The sequence below is a fragment of the Galeopterus variegatus genome, unplaced genomic scaffold, assembly GCF_000696425.1.
Source record: "Galeopterus variegatus unplaced genomic scaffold, G_variegatus-3.0.2 Scaffold8648, whole genome shotgun sequence".
Lineage (NCBI taxonomy): Eukaryota > Metazoa > Chordata > Mammalia > Dermoptera > Cynocephalidae > Galeopterus > Galeopterus variegatus.
In genome coordinates, this window is record NW_007734759.1 from 44,505 (window position 1) to 64,190 (window position 19,686).

The 19,686-nt window shown below is 39.7% G+C and overlaps 1 protein-coding gene across 1 annotated transcript in view; it reads left to right on the forward strand.

The window, feature by feature from the left end:
* The first annotated feature begins 1,568 nt into the window (after window positions 1-1,568).
* ATP6V0E1 (ATPase, H+ transporting, lysosomal 9kDa, V0 subunit e1) overlaps window positions 1,569-19,686 on the forward strand; it is a 32,775-nt gene continuing 14,657 nt past the window's right edge. The window contains exons 1-2 of the mRNA XM_008593041.1: window positions 1,569-1,757; window positions 7,135-7,182. Coding sequence (XP_008591263.1) covers window positions 1,654-1,757; window positions 7,135-7,182 — 152 coding nt within the window. The 5' untranslated portion in view covers window positions 1,569-1,653. The remainder of the gene's footprint in view (window positions 1,758-7,134; window positions 7,183-19,686) is intronic.

Sequence of the window (19,686 nt, forward strand, 5' to 3'; positions counted from 1 at the left end):
GGTATGAAAAAGTTCTGGGGATTATTTGCACAACAGTGTGAATACATTTAACTGCATGCTTAAAAATGGCTAAGATGGTAAATTTTGTTAATGTATTTGACCACAATTATAAATAAATAAATAAATAAGAAATGGGAAAGAAAAGTGGTGAACAACTTTCTCTAATTTAGTTCTGGCTGATCTCACCCTTTCCTAACTATTCAATTCAGTTGTGCAATTGTGTATGGAGCACATTTTGCTTAAAGTGCTCTCAGAAACAAAGATAAGTTAACAACAGTACCTGTTTTTATCCCCATACCAAACAAAACAGAACAAAACAAAACAAAACCCCCTCAAAACAGTACCTGTTCTTAAAGAGTTTGCCCTCTAGTAGAGGGTTGGTTAAGATACATCCACAATCACAAAGCCAAAGAGAGGTGCTAACAGAAAGAAATGGTTCTTGCAGAAGGCAGTACTTGGACTGGAACTTAAAGACAACAGAATTTCCACTGAGTTAAGTTTTGTGGGGAGCAGTATGAGCACAAAGGAGATCAACTAGTTTCTTACACTGCTGGTCAGGTAAAAGCTCAGAATTATGTTTGAAGAGTTGGTACAGATGTTGAAGATTATTCCCAAATTCCATTTAATTCAGGAGTCCATTCTACTTGATGAAGAAAGAAATCAGGAAGTAATACGAGGTAATGAAATATGGCTATTGCAGGGAAACTGTGGTCTGCAGTAAAGCATATTGGATTTATTTAGTTTATAAATATGCTTTCCATCTTGCTTCTGCCTGTGAACTTTATCAAGCTCCTTAACCTTTCTAAGAATTGGTCTCCACCTATGTTCTAAGGTTGTATCATACTATAAATACATATGTGATATCCTCAGCAAGCATTAGAAATTCCATGTTCATCTTCTCCTTACTATTCTGGCTAATTCCTACTCCTCTTTCAAGGACCAGATGAGGACTGGCTTGTGTGGAAAGCCCATCCATCTCCTCCCCAGAATGTGAACTCCCTGGGGGTGTCTGATTGATATCTGTAACCCCAGAACCTGCAAAGTGCACAAGATATATGGTAGTGCAGCAGTTAAGAGGTCTGGCCTTGAAGATCAGATCATCGGAGGTTGAATCCCGGTGCTGACACTTACTATGTGACTTTGGGCAGGATCCTTAACCTTTTCCCTGAGCCTCAGTTTCTTCAACTGCAAAGTGAGGATAATAATTATAACCACCTCATAGGCTGTAGTGAGGAGTTCAACACAAGTTCACGCACTTAAGGCTCATAGCCCAGTGCAGGGCACACAGGAATTCAGAAAAGTAATTTACTATTGTTAAGTTCTCTATATTTGTTGCATAAGAAGTAGATAAAGCTGTAAATAACTACACTCTTTGCCTAATAGGGTTTAAGTTCTTATCAGAAAACTCTGCGGAGCCCCTCGTGCCGGGACCCTTAACTCCGGGCTGAGCAACTCGCCTCTAAAGAGCCCTGACACCGGCTAAGTGAGGGCGGGGCTATCTCTACCCCCCCAGAGGCGGAGTCCAGCGTGCAGGTCACGTGGGGCGTGGGAGGCGGGGCTTCACGAGCGCTGGTCACGCGGCCTGGTGTTGACACTTCCGGGTGGGACTGAAGTGAGGTGGCGGGGTAGGGGTTGGCAGCTCCGGTCGCAACCATGGCGTATCACGGCCTCACGGTGCCTCTCATCGTGATGAGCGTGTTCTGGGGCTTCGTCGGCTTCGTTGTGCCCTGGTTCATTCCTAAGGGTCCTAACCGGGGGTAAGTGCGCAAGGCCCGCCTTGGGAGGGACGTGCGGTGAGGACCGGGTAGGCCCGGGCGGGGAAGGGGGCGACCCCCTCACTGACCGGTCAGAGAACCTTGCAGGGGTGCCCTCGTCCTGTGGAGCCCCCTGTCTTCCTTATCAGTGTTCCCCGGCCCGCGCGCGAGGAGGGTGACCTTCGGCGGACCCTCCCTGGAAACGAGTTTTAGGAGAATTTTTTCTCATCATGGTCCTATGTGGGAAGAGTGCAGTGGGAAGGGAGCTTATAAGGACTTAAGGAGAAGTTGGGGTTCGTCCCTAATCGATTTTCGCCCCTTTTGCCCTGCCCTTCACCCACACGCGGCCTTGTTTCCCAAACTTTAAAGGATCAAGTAAATAAAACAGAAATTGTCCTCCCTGCCTCCCATGCTGTTGCAACTGCATATAGAGCAAGCTTGTTCCACGACATTGAGCCCAGGCCTTGCAGCTAGCCGACGCCAGGAGGTAGTTGGGGCCTGATCTAAAGGGAGATTAATTACCAAGGAGCGGGAGGTACTGTTTTAGAAGCCCCTGCGTCATGCCTTTTTGAGGGAGCTCCCGCTCTTGTATGTGAGTGTAGCAAGTGCTTAGGATGATTGGCCAAGAAAGATTTTTTTCCAGACTGGTTTGTTAAACAGCTTTGTCTGTTTTGGAAGTAAAGTTTTTTGTTGTAGTATAAAATAGAGTCTTATCTTCAAAGGAGTCTTAGGACACCCTCTCTCTGGTTCCTCTTTTGCTTTTTAGTCATTTTTTCTCAGTTCAAGATCTTGTGGGGTGATACTTAGACTGAAGTCACAGTTTGTCCGAAACACCATCTCTTGCTTTATTCCTTGAAACGAATTGGTGGCTTCATAGTGCCTAGTTTCACAGTACCTTGCACGCACAGTATGCACTCAATATCTGTTGAAGGATAGTTCTATTACCTTTATTAAAGGAAAGAAAATTTTATTACTTTCTTGATATTTTGTGACCTGAGCCCCTTTTGCTCTGTGGAGTAGATTTACTTTATATTTGTTACTTCTATTAGCCTAAAAATAAATAATAAATTTTTAAAAAAGGAAATATGGTAGATGAATTTCTGTTATTTGTAAGCATCAGGTTGTATCTCCCCCTGCATAGCACCAGTTATACAGGGTTATCTTTCCCGCCTATGGTAGTTGGTGTAGAGTGTCAGAATTCTGGGGTTATTAAAACATTTTGTATTAACCCAATTTGATTAGACTTGTTTTTTCCTACTGGGGTTAGAGAACAACAAAGTGTTTCTTTGTTTTGTTTATATCTTCAGCCATTTCATTACCCCTGACTGTCTGCCTTTCTGGCCTACATACTCAGAAAAGCATTTATTAATGTGCTGGCAGCACTGACCACTTCTTTCTTTTTTTTTTTTTTTTTGTCTTTTTTGTGACCGATAAGGGGATCACAACCCTTGATGTGGTGTTGCCCGCACCGCGCTCAGCCAGTGAGTGCACCGGCCATTCCTATATAGGATCCGAACCCGCGGCAGGAGCAATGCTGTGCTCCCAGCGCTGCACCCTCCCGAGTGTGCCACGGGGCAGGCCCCTGACCACTTCTTTCTTAAAGACTACCTTCCCCCCATCCTTTGGATCTGATGCTACTGCTATTATCCAGGGTAATGAAACCCCTCCTGTTTCTACTCAGTTTCTAGCCCTACTTGTCACGCCACGGGGCCGGCCCCTGACCACTTCTTTCTTAAAGACTACCTTCCCCCCATCCTTTGGATCTGATGCTATTGCTATTATCCAGGGTAATGAAACCCCTCCTGTTTCTACTCAGTTTCTAGCCCTACTTGTCATGATTCCGGTATTTGACCTGTTAGTGATACATTATCTGGGTCCAGTTCACAGCCTCCACTGCAATCCTTGTATTTCCTACTCTTGGCAGGATTGAGCAAGTCTTGAAACATAGTGCTTACTAGGAGTTAGTGTATTACACTTTGAGAAATACTGCTCCTAGGTGGATGATCCCTGTGATCTTGGGCCATTTAGTTAACTTTTCCATGTTCCCATTTCCTCATTTTAAAATGGAACTATTAGTACTGAATTAGTACTAGTTTCCCTTTGCCTCCTGAAAAGACTGCAAATCAGATTTTTTTGAAATACATGAAGGAGCTGAACTGCTTCAAGGACTGTGATGAATTTTTAATACAGAAGAGCATTTCTGATTTGAGGGATTAAAAGTATCTTCTTTAAGGTGATAAGTAAAGGAACTGTGTGAGAAGGGAAGGAAGGAAAGCAAAAGAGTACTTTGATGTCAAATCATCTTACCCGAGAGACCCCTGTACACCTGAATGCTCAAAATTGGGTGATTAGGAGGTTATAGAACCTGGTGAGGGATGGCTGGTTAGCTCAGTTGATTAGAGCACACCTTATAAAACCGAGGTCACGGGTTTGGATCCCCAGACTGGCCAGCCACCAAAAAAAAAAAAAAAAACTGGCAGAGAAAAGGCAGAAGGGAAAACTCCTCTTCTGAATCTATGGATAACCCAAAGTAAGCCCCTTGCTCTTTTAATTCTTTTCTGCAACTGAAAAGAGGCGGGATAAAATCAAGTCTGTGCCTGGAATCAGCTTTCCTGACCATTCCTATTTTTCATGATTTCCCTCTTTTTTCTTTAGGAATCCGCAGATTCTGTAAAAACTTCATGTTTTTTCATAGTGGCTCCTTTACCAGTACATGTGGGGGAGGAGAAGGGAATAGAGCACAGAGATTAATGTGCCAAAAATTCAGTCAGCTCCCCCACCCCACTATTCTTGGCAGCTGGCCAGTATGGGATCAAACCCTGGACCTTGGTGTTATCAACACCACAATCTAACCAACTGAGCTAACCTGCCAGCCCAGCTCCCCTTTTTTAGGAACTTTTTCAAACATACAGAAAACTAGGAGTAGTACAACAAGTTCTGGACACTGCCATCTAGATTCAGTAATTGTTAACTTATTCATATTTGCTTTATCTGTGAATACGTGAGTGTGTGTGTGTAATTTTTCTGAACCATTTAAAAGTAAATTGCAGTCATTGTGACATTTCACCCCTAAATACCTCACATGCAGCTCCTAAGAAGAAGCACTATAGGAGCTGATATTTTAATGAGGAAGCTTTTATATGAATCTGTTAATGGAGCCTCAGCTGCTTCAGCTTTCTGAGATGGTCTTTTGAAGAAGAGAAGAGGGAAGGGATTCCAGGTTGGGACATGGGAAGTGGGGAAGATGAGCAGAAGCTTGGAACTGAAAATGATAAACGTGATATGTTTGGGGCAACAGTGAGGGGCACCTGCCTTCAGGAATGAAGGGTTGATGTTTGAAAGTAGGGGGAGGTGTGGAGGGAATTGATTATATTTGAGAAGCTGGACTTGATTCTTTAGGTCTTCAAACACTTTTATTATGCAACTGTCAAAGTTTTTTTTGGAACAAACCCCCTTATAATACATAAATGAATATGTATGGACATGTTTATTTATTTATGTATTGTAAGTGTAATATATAAATTGTATATTTTGAGGACTCTGTTTTCAGAATATATCCAGAATCTGACCAACTCTTACTACCTGCACTGCTGCCAGCCTTATGCACTTGGATTATTGCAATTCCCCTCAACTGGTCTCTTTGCCTTTTTCTTTGCCCCTCTTCCCCCAGTCTATTTCATCCCAGAAGAGAAATCTTGTTAGAATTTGAATCAGATTTCGTCAGTCCTCTCCCCAAATCCCTTCAAATAACTTCCCTTTGCACTGAGAGGAAAAGCCCAAGACCATTCAGAGTCCACATGATAACCTCTTTGACCTCACCTCCTGCTAGGCTCCCTTTTCTTTCCCTTCTTCAGCCATACAGGCCTCCTTCTTTGAATGCCAGATACCCTCTCACCTCATGCCTTTGCATTTGCTATTCCCCCTGCCTGGAACACTCCGGGGCCTCCTTTAGGTCTGAACTCAAATGCCACTTCCTCAGCAAGACCTTTCCTGAATATCCTCTTTAAACTTGCAACCGCACCCTCCAACCCTCTGTATACCTGGCTTCCTTTCCTGCTTTATTTTCCTCCATCAGCACTTACTGATCATCTGGCATACTAACCATAGATTGATAGATAATTGTCGTTTGTTTATTTGCAACCGCACCCTCCAACCCTCTGTATACCTGGCTTCCTTTCCTGCTTTATTTTCCTCCTCAGCACTTACTGATCATCTGGCATACTAACCATAGATTGATAGATAATTGTCGTTTGTTTATCGTTCTTCTTATTTGGTGTCTGTGTTCCCGCCAACTAGCATGTAAATTTCACGAGGCAAGGGTTTTTATCCATTTTATTCACTGCTTTTTCCCCAGAGACTGGTACATACTGGACACTCAATGAAAATCTGTTGAATGAGTGAATGTGCCAATATGTCAGCCACAGAAAATACACACACAACTTCTAAAGGATGAGTTAAAAATACATGTAAATAGAAGTTCAGGTATTTGTTTCCTAAGTTCTAGGAGATAGTCTTGTTCACTCCCTAGGATGTGGAGACCTCTCTTTGGAAAACACTCATATGGATGATGGGGACCATTGAAAGTTCTTAAGCTGGAGAGTAATATAATGAAAGGAATATTTTAGAAAGATTAATTTGAGTGATTAAACGGAGTGAAAGGAAGGGAAGAAGGTTTTGAATCTGCCAACAATTAGCCAGGCAAACCTGGTGAATGTGTTGCTAACAGTGGAAATGGAAAGGAAGAAATCCACATAGGGGAGAGATGCTTCAAAGGATGAACCCACAGTATTTGGTGACTGTGAGGGTGCAGAGGAGGCATGAGCAAAAGATGATAGATCTGAGGATGGGTGGAAATGGCAGAGCTTCTTTTGGGGAGTAGGAGACTTAGAAGGGGAGCTTTTGGAATGAGAATATTATTAATTTAGTTTAAGAAATGTTGAAATTCAGCTGATCAGAAACCTAAGTTTAACTTTTTCAGACATGGATGGAGCTGGGGAGAGCTCAGCGCTTCAGTCATATTTTTAGAAGTGCAGTATTATTTCACTGCAGAGAATACTACCAAATAGGGTAGTTATTTGGGTGCCAAAACTAATTGTCATGGCAGCCTTTTCTATTCAGTTTCATATGAATTTGGATTGGACATCTAAGCTGTGGCATCAGTACATATCACTTTAAATACAAATGCTTAATTACGTACTTAAACTTGTACCAAGTGCACCATGGGGCATATTGCAGTCTACTGGATGTTTGAACAGGTTCAGATCCATGTTCTTGGTGCACAGTCCATGTCAGTTTGATAACTTAAGAAGGGGACTTAAACCATTCTGCGTGTCTGCATAGTTTGCTACTTATCTAATGACATTTGCATTTTGTTTTTTAGAGTTATCATCACTATGTTGGTGACCTGTTCAGTTTGCTGCTATCTCTTGTAAGTATATTGTCTCTTATAAATATATTGTCTCTTGCAAGTAGTTTTTTCCTAAAATAATAAACAGTTATTTTTAGTATTTATAGTATGTATGATTTACACATTTGTTTTATTGGAGCTTGTCCTTCATGTGATATCTAGAAATAGAGTCCTAACATTAAAAATATCACACTTTTTCTATGTTTAGTATATTTACATAAGCGCTGTACAGGGCTGGCTGGTTAGCTAAGTTGATTAGAGCACAGTGTTATAACACCAAGGTCAAGGCTTCAGACCCCTGTACTGGCCATCCACCAAAAAAAAAGGAGCTTTATGGATGCTCCGTCCTTCTGGACAAAGTGCAATTAAAGTGGTACAAATTTAAAACTTATAATTGGCTGGAAATTATAATTGTGCTACTTTATATTTTAATATTCTGAGGTATTTAGTTCTACTCATTTAACTTAAATATCTCATTTAACTTAAATATGAAACTAATAAAACCATTCTTTATTATCTTTATTGACTTTTTTATCTGATGAGATGTTGAGCTAGAATTATAATCAAGTAGAGTAAGGATAACTATTTTTTAGCTATTCATTGTAAGCTATATGAAAATAGAATAATAATTAGCATCCATTTGAATAGATTGTATGGTTTATATAAACTGTTGAATGAAAGCTATTTTGGGATATGTAAGGTAATTTCTTTCTTTAACATGTTTTTGGAATATTGCTTTTTATCCTCACGAGTGCCAGAACAATTTTAAAGATGATGCCAACTCTTGTCTGCATCTTCCCCTTTCCTGAAGAATATGGAACAAGTCAAGTCCCAGGAAAAAAAATGAGTATTAAGTAATCCATGGAGAGAATAACCAATTTAAAGTATTCAAAGGCCTTAGGATTTCTTGTTTTTTAATCTAGATACAGATCTCGAACCATAAAAGTCATCCTTGAAGGGATTTCTTTTTAGAGTTTAGAACCAGTGATTCTCTCTTTTTTTTTTTTTTTTTTTTTTTTTCTTTTTGAGACTGGCCGCACTGCGCTCAGCCAGTGAGCGCTGTGAGCACACCAGTCATCCCTACATAGGATCCAAACCCGCGGCGGGAGCGCTGCTGTGCTCCCAAGCGCCGCACTCTCCCGAGTGTGCCACGGGCTCGGCCCAGTGATTCTCTTTTCTTGAAGTGCACTTCCTAACTTCCCAAGACGTCAGTGACATGGAAGGTATTGGTGTTGGCCCAAGTCTTGTTTAGTTCCCACGTGAGGTAGGAAGCTGCAGTTCCGGTTCATACTGTGATGAAAGGCCACAGCTCTCTGTAACCCTGAATCTGTGAATGGCCAGTGTTCCGGGGCTTCTGCATTAAAGTTTTTCAAAGAAGTTTGTGGAGTGACAAGCCAAATTCCATTTCTTGGCATAGATCAAAATCCACCCCTGACAAAAGAGTTATGAATTTTAGCTACCTGGCCAATCATTTAGTTGTTAAATGCAGCTTTAGGTATTTATTTTTTGCTGCTGGCCAGTACAGGGATTGAACCCTAAACCAGCTTTAGGTATTCAAAGCTGAATCATAATACATTATAAAAGTTGTGCTAAATGATGATGTTGTTTGACTGTTTCAACACTAGGGCTCAGATGATGGGACTTACTAAAAGTTGCTTATTAGGGGCTAGCTGGTTAACTCAGTTGGTTAGTGCATGGTGTTAATAACACCAAGAGCAAGGGTTTGGATCCCCGTATCAGCCAGCCACCAAAAAAAAAAATTAAATAAGTAAAAGTTGCTTGTGTAGTCTTTTTTTTTTTAGAGAGGTAAGGGAGGCTTTTTCAGGGGATTGCCTCTAAAGTGAAAGTCTGATAAGTAGTGTATGGAGGGAATTCTCGAACTAGCTATGTTCAGCTCTGAAGAGTAAGTGAGTGCAAATACATGTATCATCAAGAATTCATAATTTCAGTTAGGATGATTGAACATCAGCCTACCCTGCTGAATCTCCTGAGAAATCCAAACAAGGGAGCTCTTTATCAGTCTGGGTGCCAAGGAGTGGTCCTGTGATTGAAAAGGCCTTTGTTTTTATTGCTTTGAAGATCTCTGCAATGAGGGCAGTAAAGTTAGTGGTGGTATTTTTAAAAAGAGAAAATTATTCCACAGAGGAATAACTTGAGATTAAACCAAAACAAGACAAAAATATTTTGTGACTTTCTGGTTCTGTATTGTCTTTGAAATGTGGTTGATTTTTGTGATATTCACTTTAAAATCAACAAACAAAAAACCTTTTTTAGTCAGTCTCATGCCTCTTATTTTCATTTTTCAGTATAAAATGAATAATTGGACTTGGTTAGAAATTACTTCACTTTGAGTCTTAGTGACTCAATTGAGAACGATCTGTGAACCCTTGCCTCTTGCTGTCTAGACATTAGTCTATTTTTCCCTTTATACCCAAGTGCTGCTGAATGCTCTATTGACAGTGGATCAGTACTATCATCAAAATATTCACAAAGGTAGTACACAGTGTTCCAACATTAAATGCTTCTGGAGGCCATTTTAGAGGGACATGAACTGGGTAGTATTGATTTTATGAGATCATTTTTTATTTTTGTTTCTTTGAAACCTGATCATATATCCTATTTAGCAAGATATCTGCCTGAATAATATGGATGAATTCAAACCCCAAATATTATACATACCTTATTCCACAAGGGAGTGGGATTCTATAATAAAATTCATTTGAAATTCAAAGAAAACTTCACTGTTTTGCTGTAGTATGTTCTCTTGAAAAACACCTCTTTTGAAATAAGGCACACCTGAAGAGACTTTGGCTTTCCTAAACAAAGTCATGTTTTTTTGGGTTTTTTTTTTTTTTTTTTTTTTTAAATCTGGTAAGGGGATCTCAGCCCTTGACTTGGTGTTGTCAGCACCAGGCTCTCCGAAGTGTCCTAACCAGCCATCCATATATAGGGATCTGAACCCGTGGCCTTCTTGACTTGGTGTTGTCAGCACCAGGCTCTCCGAAGTGTCCTAACCAGCCATCCATATATAGGGATCTGAACCCGTGGCCTTGGTGTTAATAGCACCACTCTCTCTCAAGTGAGCCATGGGCTGGCCCCAACAAAGTCATGTTTTGAAATGCATTCATGGACTTTTAAATTGCCTTCTGTTTGTGGCTCTTGCCAGTTTGTTCTAGTTTAAAGTTTGATTCCATTGGGCATAACGTGTTTGAGCTCTGAATAAATCAGGTTCTTTGCCAGTAGAACCCAGTTTCTGTTAATAGTTCAGTAGAGGAAAGTCTGAATGTTATATCTAATTCTCTCTTCGAGGCACAAGATCGTGTTTGTCTCTTAAATATACAATCCTATTAGTTACTCTATACTTTCTCTTGGTCTTAGGTTAATGTTTTTTCTCTTCTTTTTTTTGCCTGCTTCTTCTTCTGAGTTTCTAAGTCAGAGTTAATTTTTAATGTTGAATTATGTTGTAGCTTACCCAGAGTCACAAAATCTCACATCTTCAACAGAAATTAGAAATTAGTTTTACATTGTGAAGATATATTTGCTTCTTGGAAAATGTGCTATATCTTTAGCACTTGACTACATCTTGCTGGTAAGATTCCAGCAGAGTGATATAGAAAAGGAAATAGTAACTAGGAGTCAGGAGACCTAGGTTCCTCTAGGCTGAATAATCCTTGGCCTGATTACATTATAGGGTTGTTTTGTGAGTTTTAAATAAGATGCTGTGTGTGAAAACTTATAACAGAGGACAGTAAAAATGCAAAGTAATATTACCAGTGATTTTTTAAATAAATTATTTTAATTCAGAGAACTATGTTGCTTGTGAGCACAATTTTCTTTTTTTTTTTTTTAATATAAAAATCTGCTTCTCTTTTTTTGGGTGGCTGGCTGGTACAGGGAACTGAACCCTTAGGTCTTGGTGTTACAAGGCTGTGCTTTAACCAACTGAGCTAACCAGCCAGCCCAAGCACAGTTTTCTTACAAGGCTGTTGTAGCATGTATTTATTATTGTTATTTTTTAATTTAACAGAGTTTAATTGAGTAAGAAGAAAGGAAAAAAAATGATTCACAAATTGAGCAGCCCCCACCCAGCATCAGAAGAGATTCAGAGAGATTCTGGGGCTGCCACATGGTTGGATAAGATTTATGAACAGAAAAACTGTTGTAGCATGTATTTTTATTGGGCTTTATAAGAGTTCATTCACTCAACATAGATTTATTTAGAGTTTAATATGTACCAGGCACTGGATCTGGGCACTCTTATAGCAGTGAATGAACAAAACAGACAACTCTCTGCTATCTTCAGTGAGGAGAAACAGACAGTAAACAAATAAAGAGCCAGAGAGGTCCAGTCACTCCCCTCAAAGCCACTTCATTCACTTCCCAAATAAGTTCCCCCATCCATTCTTTCCCACAAATACCTATTCAATTGTGACCCTAAAAGATTTCCCCTCACTCACCTTCCAGTCCCCTAATACTGCCTATCATACAAACACCTGCACAGTCCATAGGGAACTCCACCTCACTTGTCTAGGAATTTGTATATCCACAACTGAGCCCAGCCTCCCTCACCGGCCTTTTAGGGTCCTGGCTCTAGGGCCAGTTTGGGCACAGGACATAATCACCTCCCAGGGGTCAAGGTGCTCCACTTTGATTTCCAACCAGGTAGCTACAAGTTAGTTGGTTTGGGGCTCACCGGCCTTTTAGGGTCCTGGCTCTAGGGCCAGTTTGGGCACAGGACATAATCACCTCTCAGGGGTCAAGGTGCTCCACTTTGATTTCCAACCAGGTAGCTACAAGTTAGTTGGTTTGGGGGATGTTCTTTACTATAGTATGTGTTTCTTTTTTAACTTTTTATTTCTGAACTTTTTTTTTTTTTGACCAGTAAGGGGATCGTAACCCTTGTCTTGGTGTTGTCTGCACCACGCTCAGCCAGTGAGTGCACCGGCCATCCCTAAATAGGATCCGAACCACAGTGTCGGCACTATCAGCACCGCACTCTCCTGAGTGAGCCACGGGTCTGGCCCTATTTCTGAACTTTTTAAACCTATTATAGTCTTGTCTTCCAAAGTAGTACCTTGATTTGCCTGTCACTTGCCTTCAAAAATTATCAACTCATGGCCAATCTTGTTTCATCCCTGCACTTTCCCCCTCTACCCCAGATTGTCTTAAAGCAAATTCCAGATATATTAGTTCACCTGTAAATATTTCAATATATGTCTCTAAGATAATCACTTTTTTCAAGTGTAATTACAATACCTTATGCACAAAAAGTTAATTCTTTTATATCATCAAATATCATAATAAAATTTCCCTAATTGTCTCATTATTTATTTTACAGTTTGCTTGAATCAAGATCCACATAAAGATCACACATTGCAATTGGTGGATGTGTTGCTTAAGTTTTTCTTTATAAGTTTCTTCTCCATATCGCTTTCTCTTTTTTCTTGGGAATTTTAATAGAAAAACTGGATTGTTTGCCCCATAGTTTTTCAGAGTCTGGTTTGTTAATTGCATACCCATGGTGTTGTTCAACATGTTCTTCTATATTTCCTATAAATTGGAAGACATATCTAGAGGCTACATCAAATTCAGTTTCAATTTTTTGGCAAGTCTGTTATAAGTGGTGGTGTACTTCCATCAGGGGTACATAATGTCTGATTTTTCTTTGTGGTGTTGGTAGTCGTTGATGATGCTGTATTTCTGTAGTTTCTTGTTCATTCAATAGCTAGACTGTATCCATAGAGATTTACTTAAGCAACTATTTGGTTATCCAAATAAGTGAAAACCAGTCCATAAAGGAAAGATAGGATAAATGAATGATTTTCCCTTTATTTACCAGTTTTAAAAATAATGAGTTGGTTTCCTAGCATCTTCCAATGGTGAACAATGATTTTCGTTTTGTGTTAGTATCATTATAATATTATACATTTAAATATTATATTTAATGTATTTCAATGCAGTGTAATTAATATCCTTGTTGGTGTTCAAATTGTCTCATCGTTGGCTAGTGGGAGCCTATTCCAGTTGGCTCCCAAGTCCCTGTGTAGCATGTGTTTTATTTGGCCTCCTGTTAACTGGTTTTTAGTTTCTGTCTTCACTCCTAGCGTTGAAGTCTCTTCAAGTCAGGGAATGTATTTTGCAGAGGCGGAATGTCTGTCTCTGTGTCTCTGTAGATTGGTAATTATTTGGTATGTCTTCTGTCTGATTTGGTGATATCTGTTAATAAAAGGAAATAGTGGCCTTGATAATGGAAGAGTGGGTAACTCAGATTAAATTTGTTCCTGAAATGTTAGGCCTTTCTTTCCTTGGTCCTTTCAGCTTAGACCTCCTGTGTGGATAGTCAGAGGAAGTCATGTTTTGTTTAGCTAATTTGCTAGTTCCCTTCATTGGGTTTTTCTGTTTGTATCTCTTATTTATAGTTTGTTTGGCAGCTTATCTATCTTCACCTGGAATTCATCCAGTAAGCATTTCATAGAGCACCTACTATGTGTCAGTTCCTGAGTATACAATGGAGAACCAGATCTCTATCCTCCTGGAGTGGACATTCTAGTAAAGGGACTCAAACTAGCAGATTAACAACTAACTCAACAGCAAAGTTGTTCTCAGTCTGTAATACACAGTTTGAGAAAGTGCTTAAAGGGGCCAGTCAGGGTGCTGTAATAGAGAACAGTGGGGGCGGTGGGAGGGAGAAAGACTTATTCAGGGTCATTACAGAAAGCCTGTGTGAAAAGGAGTCAGCCACAGGGGGAACTGGAGGCACAGCCTTCCACAAATGCAAAGGCACTTGGAAAAGCTTGGAATGTTCTGGCTAGGTAGTATCACTGGATTTAACAGTGAGGTGGGGAGTGGTAGGTGCAGGATTTAGGTAAGGCCCACGCCAGATAGGGTTTTATGGGCTAGGGCACGGGAATTTAGGTTTTATATTAATCGAATAGGAAATCTTTAATAAAGGAGTGATTTGGTGACCACTCTGGCTGCTCCGTGGAGAATAGACTACTGAAAGGGAGAGTGGAAGCAGGGGTACCTGTTAGGAGGTTATTGTCTTCATTCAGGTGAGAGATCATTATGGTTTGGTTTGAGGTGACCGTAGTGAAGATGAAGAGAGGTGCACAGATTTGGAAGTAGAATTTAGTAGTCCCACTGATGGATTGGATGTGGGAGTCTTCATTCAGGTGAGAGATCATTATGGTTTGGTTTGAGGTGACCGTAGTGAAGATTAAGAGAGGTGCACAGATTTGGAAGTAGAATTTAGTAGTCCCACTGATGGATTGGATGTGGGAGAAGTCAGAGATGGCTCCCAGGTTTCTGGGTTGGGTCATTTACTAAGATGGTGAAAACTTGGGACAGGATGCGTTTCAAGACAAAAATTCAGTTGGGACATGCTAAGATTGAGATGCCTGTTAGGCTTCCAAGAGCTGGCAAATGGGAAATTTGGTATGAGGAGAGATATTGGAGGCCATGAGAACATTTGTAATTACCTACGGCGGTGGTTCTCTACTGGGGATGCTGCTGATGTTCAGTGCGTAGAGGCCAGGAGTGTGAGAAAGCCTGTCCCAAGGGAAGGGATGGAGACAGAAAAGACAGAAGAGAGGACAGAGCCAAAACTTAAGGAATGCCAACACTTGGATATTGTAAAGATGAGGAAGAGCTGCCTCTGTTGAGTAAGAGGGAGTAACTGAGAAATATGAAGAGGTTAGAGGGCGGTAAATCAGCAGGCATACACTCTAAAGTCAGTTTTTCACAAGGGTGGGTGAGAATTGTCTGGGGACAGCACGGGGTGAGCAACGGTATTACTAACCCTCTTGCCAAAGCCTGAGATATCTGGTGTGTAAGAATAAGTAACCTTCTCAGCTTGAGAGAACCTCAGTGGGGATCCAGGTTTCAATTAGGCTGGAGGCAATGGAAAGTACCAGAAGAGGAGATGTGAGTAAGGGGCAGATCTTTGAGCAAGAGTTACAGAGAACACAATGGAAAGGTTTGAAAGAAAGTTAAGTTGTATTACATGGTGAGATGAGCACAGCAGTCTGGGGATGGGGGTTGGGTCATAATAGATCATCCTGGGAGTTTTGGAGCGGTGGCAAAAATGAGACTAGCAAAAATAGGTGACCTGTTGAACTTAGTTCGTGTAGTCCCTGTTAATTAGGCAAGGACTTGGGCCTGAAGGCTTTCCACAATAGCTTGGCAGTGGCAGGATTTCAGCAGTTAGGCATAACTACTTCCAAAGGCTGCAAGCACTAGAATGATAGGGGTCATGCTTTGTTTTTTGTTTTTGTTTTGTTTTTCCAATACAGATAATTCAGTTGTTGATGGACCAGTTTTTGATAACTTTCCTTTCTTCATTAAATTGCTTTGACATTCTTATTCAAAATTATTTGACCATGTATGTATGATTCTGTTTCTGGACTGTCTTTTCTGTTCATTGATCTCTTTGACTAGCCTTATGACAATACCACACTGTTTTGAATTTTACAGCTTTATACCAAAATCAGAAAATGAGTCCTTCAACTTTGTGCTTCAAGATTATTTTGGCTTTTCTAAAATAGCTGTATACATTTTGAAATCAACTTGTCAGTTTCTACAAAAAAGCCTGTTGTAATTTTAATTGGGATCGTGTTGAATCTGTAGATCATTTTGGAGAGAACTGACATCTTCACTGACACTGAGTTTTCTAATTATAACATAGTATCTCTCTCCATTTATTTAGATTTTCTTTTGTTTCTCTCAGCAATTTTTTGTAGTTTTTGGTAGAGATCTTGCATGTATTTCATTAAGTATATTCCTAAGAATTTTTATGTAATTTTTGATGCCATTTTAATGAACTAGTTAAGGATTTGTCAATTTTATTAATCTTTTCAAAAACCCCAATTTTTAGCTTTGTGACGTTTTCTCTATTTCTTTTGTCCTTCTTATTTCATAGGCATCTTCTCTTTATTATATTATTTCCCTCCTTCGTTCCTTCCTTTGAGTTTAATTTGCTTTTTTCTTTTTTTTTTTTTTCCTTTTTGTCTTTTTTCGTGACCGGCAACGGATCACAACCCTCGGTGTTGCGCCCACCCCTCGCTCAGCCAGTGAGCGGCCAGTCTGTACATGGGATCCAAACCCTCGGCGGGAGCGTCGCCGTGCTCCCAAGCAGCGCACTGTAGCAGTGCGCCACTGGGCCGGCCCCTTAATTTGCTTTTTTCTAATGTAAGTATTTAATGTGATAATATTCCCTCCGAGCACTGCTTTAGCTGCATCCCACAAATTTTGATATGGTATTTTTTCCTTTTTGTCTTTTTTCGTGACCGGCAACGGATCACAACCCTCGGTGTTGCGCCCACCCCTCGCTCAGCCAGTGAGTGGCCAGTCTGTACATGGGATCCAAACCCTCGGCGGGAGCGTCGCTGTGCTCCCAAGCGGCGCACTGTAGCAGTGCGCCACTGGGCCGGCCCCTTAATTTGCTTTTTTCTAATGTAAGTATTTAATGTGATAATATTCCCTCCGAGCACTGCTTTAGCTGCATCCCACAAATTTTGATATGGTGTTTTCTCATTTTACTTAATGTGAAATTTATTTTGTAATTTCTTTGACCAGTGGGTTATTCAGAATTGTGGTGTTTAATTTCTAAATATTTGGTGCCTTTCTATCTATCTTATTCTTAATTGACTTCTCACTTAATTCTATGTGGTTGGAAGATATACTCTGTAAGATTTCAGTCTTTTGAAATTGGGACTTATTTTATGACATAGCATATGGTCTATCTTGATGACCATTTCATGTGTACTTGTAAAGAATGTATATTCTGCAACTGTTGGTTCTAATGTTCTATAAATGTCAGGTCAAGACGGTTCAAATCTTCTATGTCCTTATCGATTTTTTGTTTGTTTGTTTACTTCTATTAATTACTATGAGTGAGATGGTAAAAATCACCAGCTACAATTGTGGATTTTTCTATTTATCCTTTTAATTTTTTCCATTTCTGCTTTATATATTTTGAAGCTCTGTTATCAAGAGTATGTACATTTATGATTGTTATGTCTTTTTGATGAATGGACACTTTTATCATTATAAAATACTCATCTTTATCTTTGGTGATGCTCCTTGACTTGACTTTTACTTTGTCTGGTTTTAATAATCATACTACCTTTCTTCTGCTCATTTGTTTGCATGGTCTTTTTTCATCCTTTTATTTTTAACCTATCTGTGTCTTTAGAGTGTGTCTTTTTGCAAATAGCATATAGTTGGGTTTTACTTTTTTTTCCCGTTCTAACAGTCTTCACCTTTTAATTGTTGATGGATAGTCACTATAAAATTAATGTAATTATTAATATAGCAAGGTTTGGGTTCACTGTTTTGTTAGTTGTTTTGTTTTATATGTTTTTTGTTCCTCTGTTTTTCTTTTCCTGCCTTATTTTGGGTTAACTGAACATTTTTTAGTGGTTGTTTAATTTCTGTAAGAGCTTTTTAGCTACACATTTCTGTACTTTTCTTTTTAGTGTTGTTCTAGAAATTATAATATGCATTCTTTTAAAAAAATTTTTTAAGACAAACTAAGAAATGGTAGTTTATTTTCTCTTTGCCACGCAGCAAAGGATGGTCAAAATTTTGGCAAAATTGATGGAGGTGTTCTCTGAGATTTTAAGAAATCATAACTTTTCGTGGAGCAGCCAGTGTGTAGAGGATTAAAAGTGACCATGGTGTGGCCCCCGCTTCTCCCCTTCTCCTGGCTCCTGCCCCAGCTCACACACTGGGGCAGGATTAACCATAATATGCATTCTTAATTTTACAAGTCTACTTAGAATTAGCAAACTTGCAACAGTGTAATTTAATTTACCCTCACTCCCCATCTTTTGTCCTATTATTGTCATATATTTTACACCTACATATGTTGTAAAACCTGTAGTACTGTGTTACAATTTTTGCTTCAAAGAATCATATGTCTTCTAAAAACATTAAGAGAAAAAGTCTCTTATATTTGCCCACATTATTTCTAGAGCTCTTCACTTCTTCTTATAGCTTTGAGTCCCTATCTGGTATTACTGTAGCCTGAAAAATTCCTTTCATATTTGTTGTAGGACAGATCTTCTGGCAATGGATTCTCTGAGTTTTTATTATCTGAAAATGTCTTTATTTCACTTTCACTTTTTGGGGGAGGGGGCTGCTTTCCAGTAACAGGGATTGAATTTTGGACCTTGGTGTTATCAGCACCGTCTTCTGGCAATGGATTCTCTGAGTTTTTATTATCTGAAAATGTCTTTATTTCACTTTCACTTTTGGGGGGAGGGGGCTGCTTTCCAGTAACAGGGATTGAATTTTGGACCTTGGTGTTATCAGCACCACACCTTAACCAGGAACCAGCTAGTCCCTCACTTTCACTTTTGGAGAGTATTTTTTCTGAATATAGAAATCTGGATTGATTTCTTTACTAATATATATATATATTTTTTCCGTTTTGGACAAACTTTAAAGATCATATTCCATTGCCTCTGGCCTGCATTGTTTCTCTTGGAAATTCAGGCGTAATTTGATTAGTTGTTTATACATTTTTTTTACTCTGGCTCTTGTCAAGATATTCTCTTTAACTTATGTTTTCAGCAGTTTGATTATATTGTCTGTACATATGATTTTTTTTTTATTTATCCTGATTGGAGTTCACTGGCTTTTTGCATCTGTCCAGTTAATGTTTTCCAACAAATCTGGGAAAATTGTAGCCTATATTTCTTCTATTCCTTTTTTCTGTATATTTGTTTTCTCTTCTGAGACTTCAATTACATGTATGTTAGACTGCTTGATTTTCTTTCCTTTTTNTCCCCTGTGATGAGCAGCAGCTGAAATCTCTGCTCCATCTTTTCAGCCTTGGAGGTTGTTTTCCACCAGGCTCCTTGTAGTTTCTTGCATGGTTCAGGGATCAGCCAAGAATCTAAGGGAATTTACACATAGATGTTGGGGCTCCCCTCTGTGGCACCCTCTTTTTTTGAGATTTCCCTTTTTAATTTCCAGCTGTTCTGGCAGCTCTGAACTTCATGTTTTGACACCTCAAGCCAGTAGGATTGAAGCCAGTAGGATTGCAGCTTTCTGCTTGAATTTTAGCTGTCCTGTCCCACACATGAACTAGGTGGTGTACTCAAGGGAAATGCTCTTTGAAGATATCAGCATGGCTTCCTTCTTTCTGTTTGTTTGTTTGTTTGTTTGTTTGTTACTGGCTGGCCAGTAAGGGAATACAAACTCTTGTTATAAGGCAGCGCTCTAACCAGCTGAGCTAACTGGTCAACTCTGGCTTCCTTCTTTCAAGGGTTGAATCCCCTGGAGTTTCTACCTGCTTTTGGATACCATCATATAGTTGCTTTTAATATTTCATCTAGAGTTTATAATTACTATCTATAGGATGAGTAGGATACAAGCTAATCTGCTATTACCAGAATGGGAACCACACCCTTTGACTTTTTTTTACTTTCAGGTATAGTATTTTTCATTTCTATATAAGTTCCTTTTGCTTCTTATATAGAAATGAAAAATTTGCTTGGCCTCCCCCCCCCCCCCCCCCCC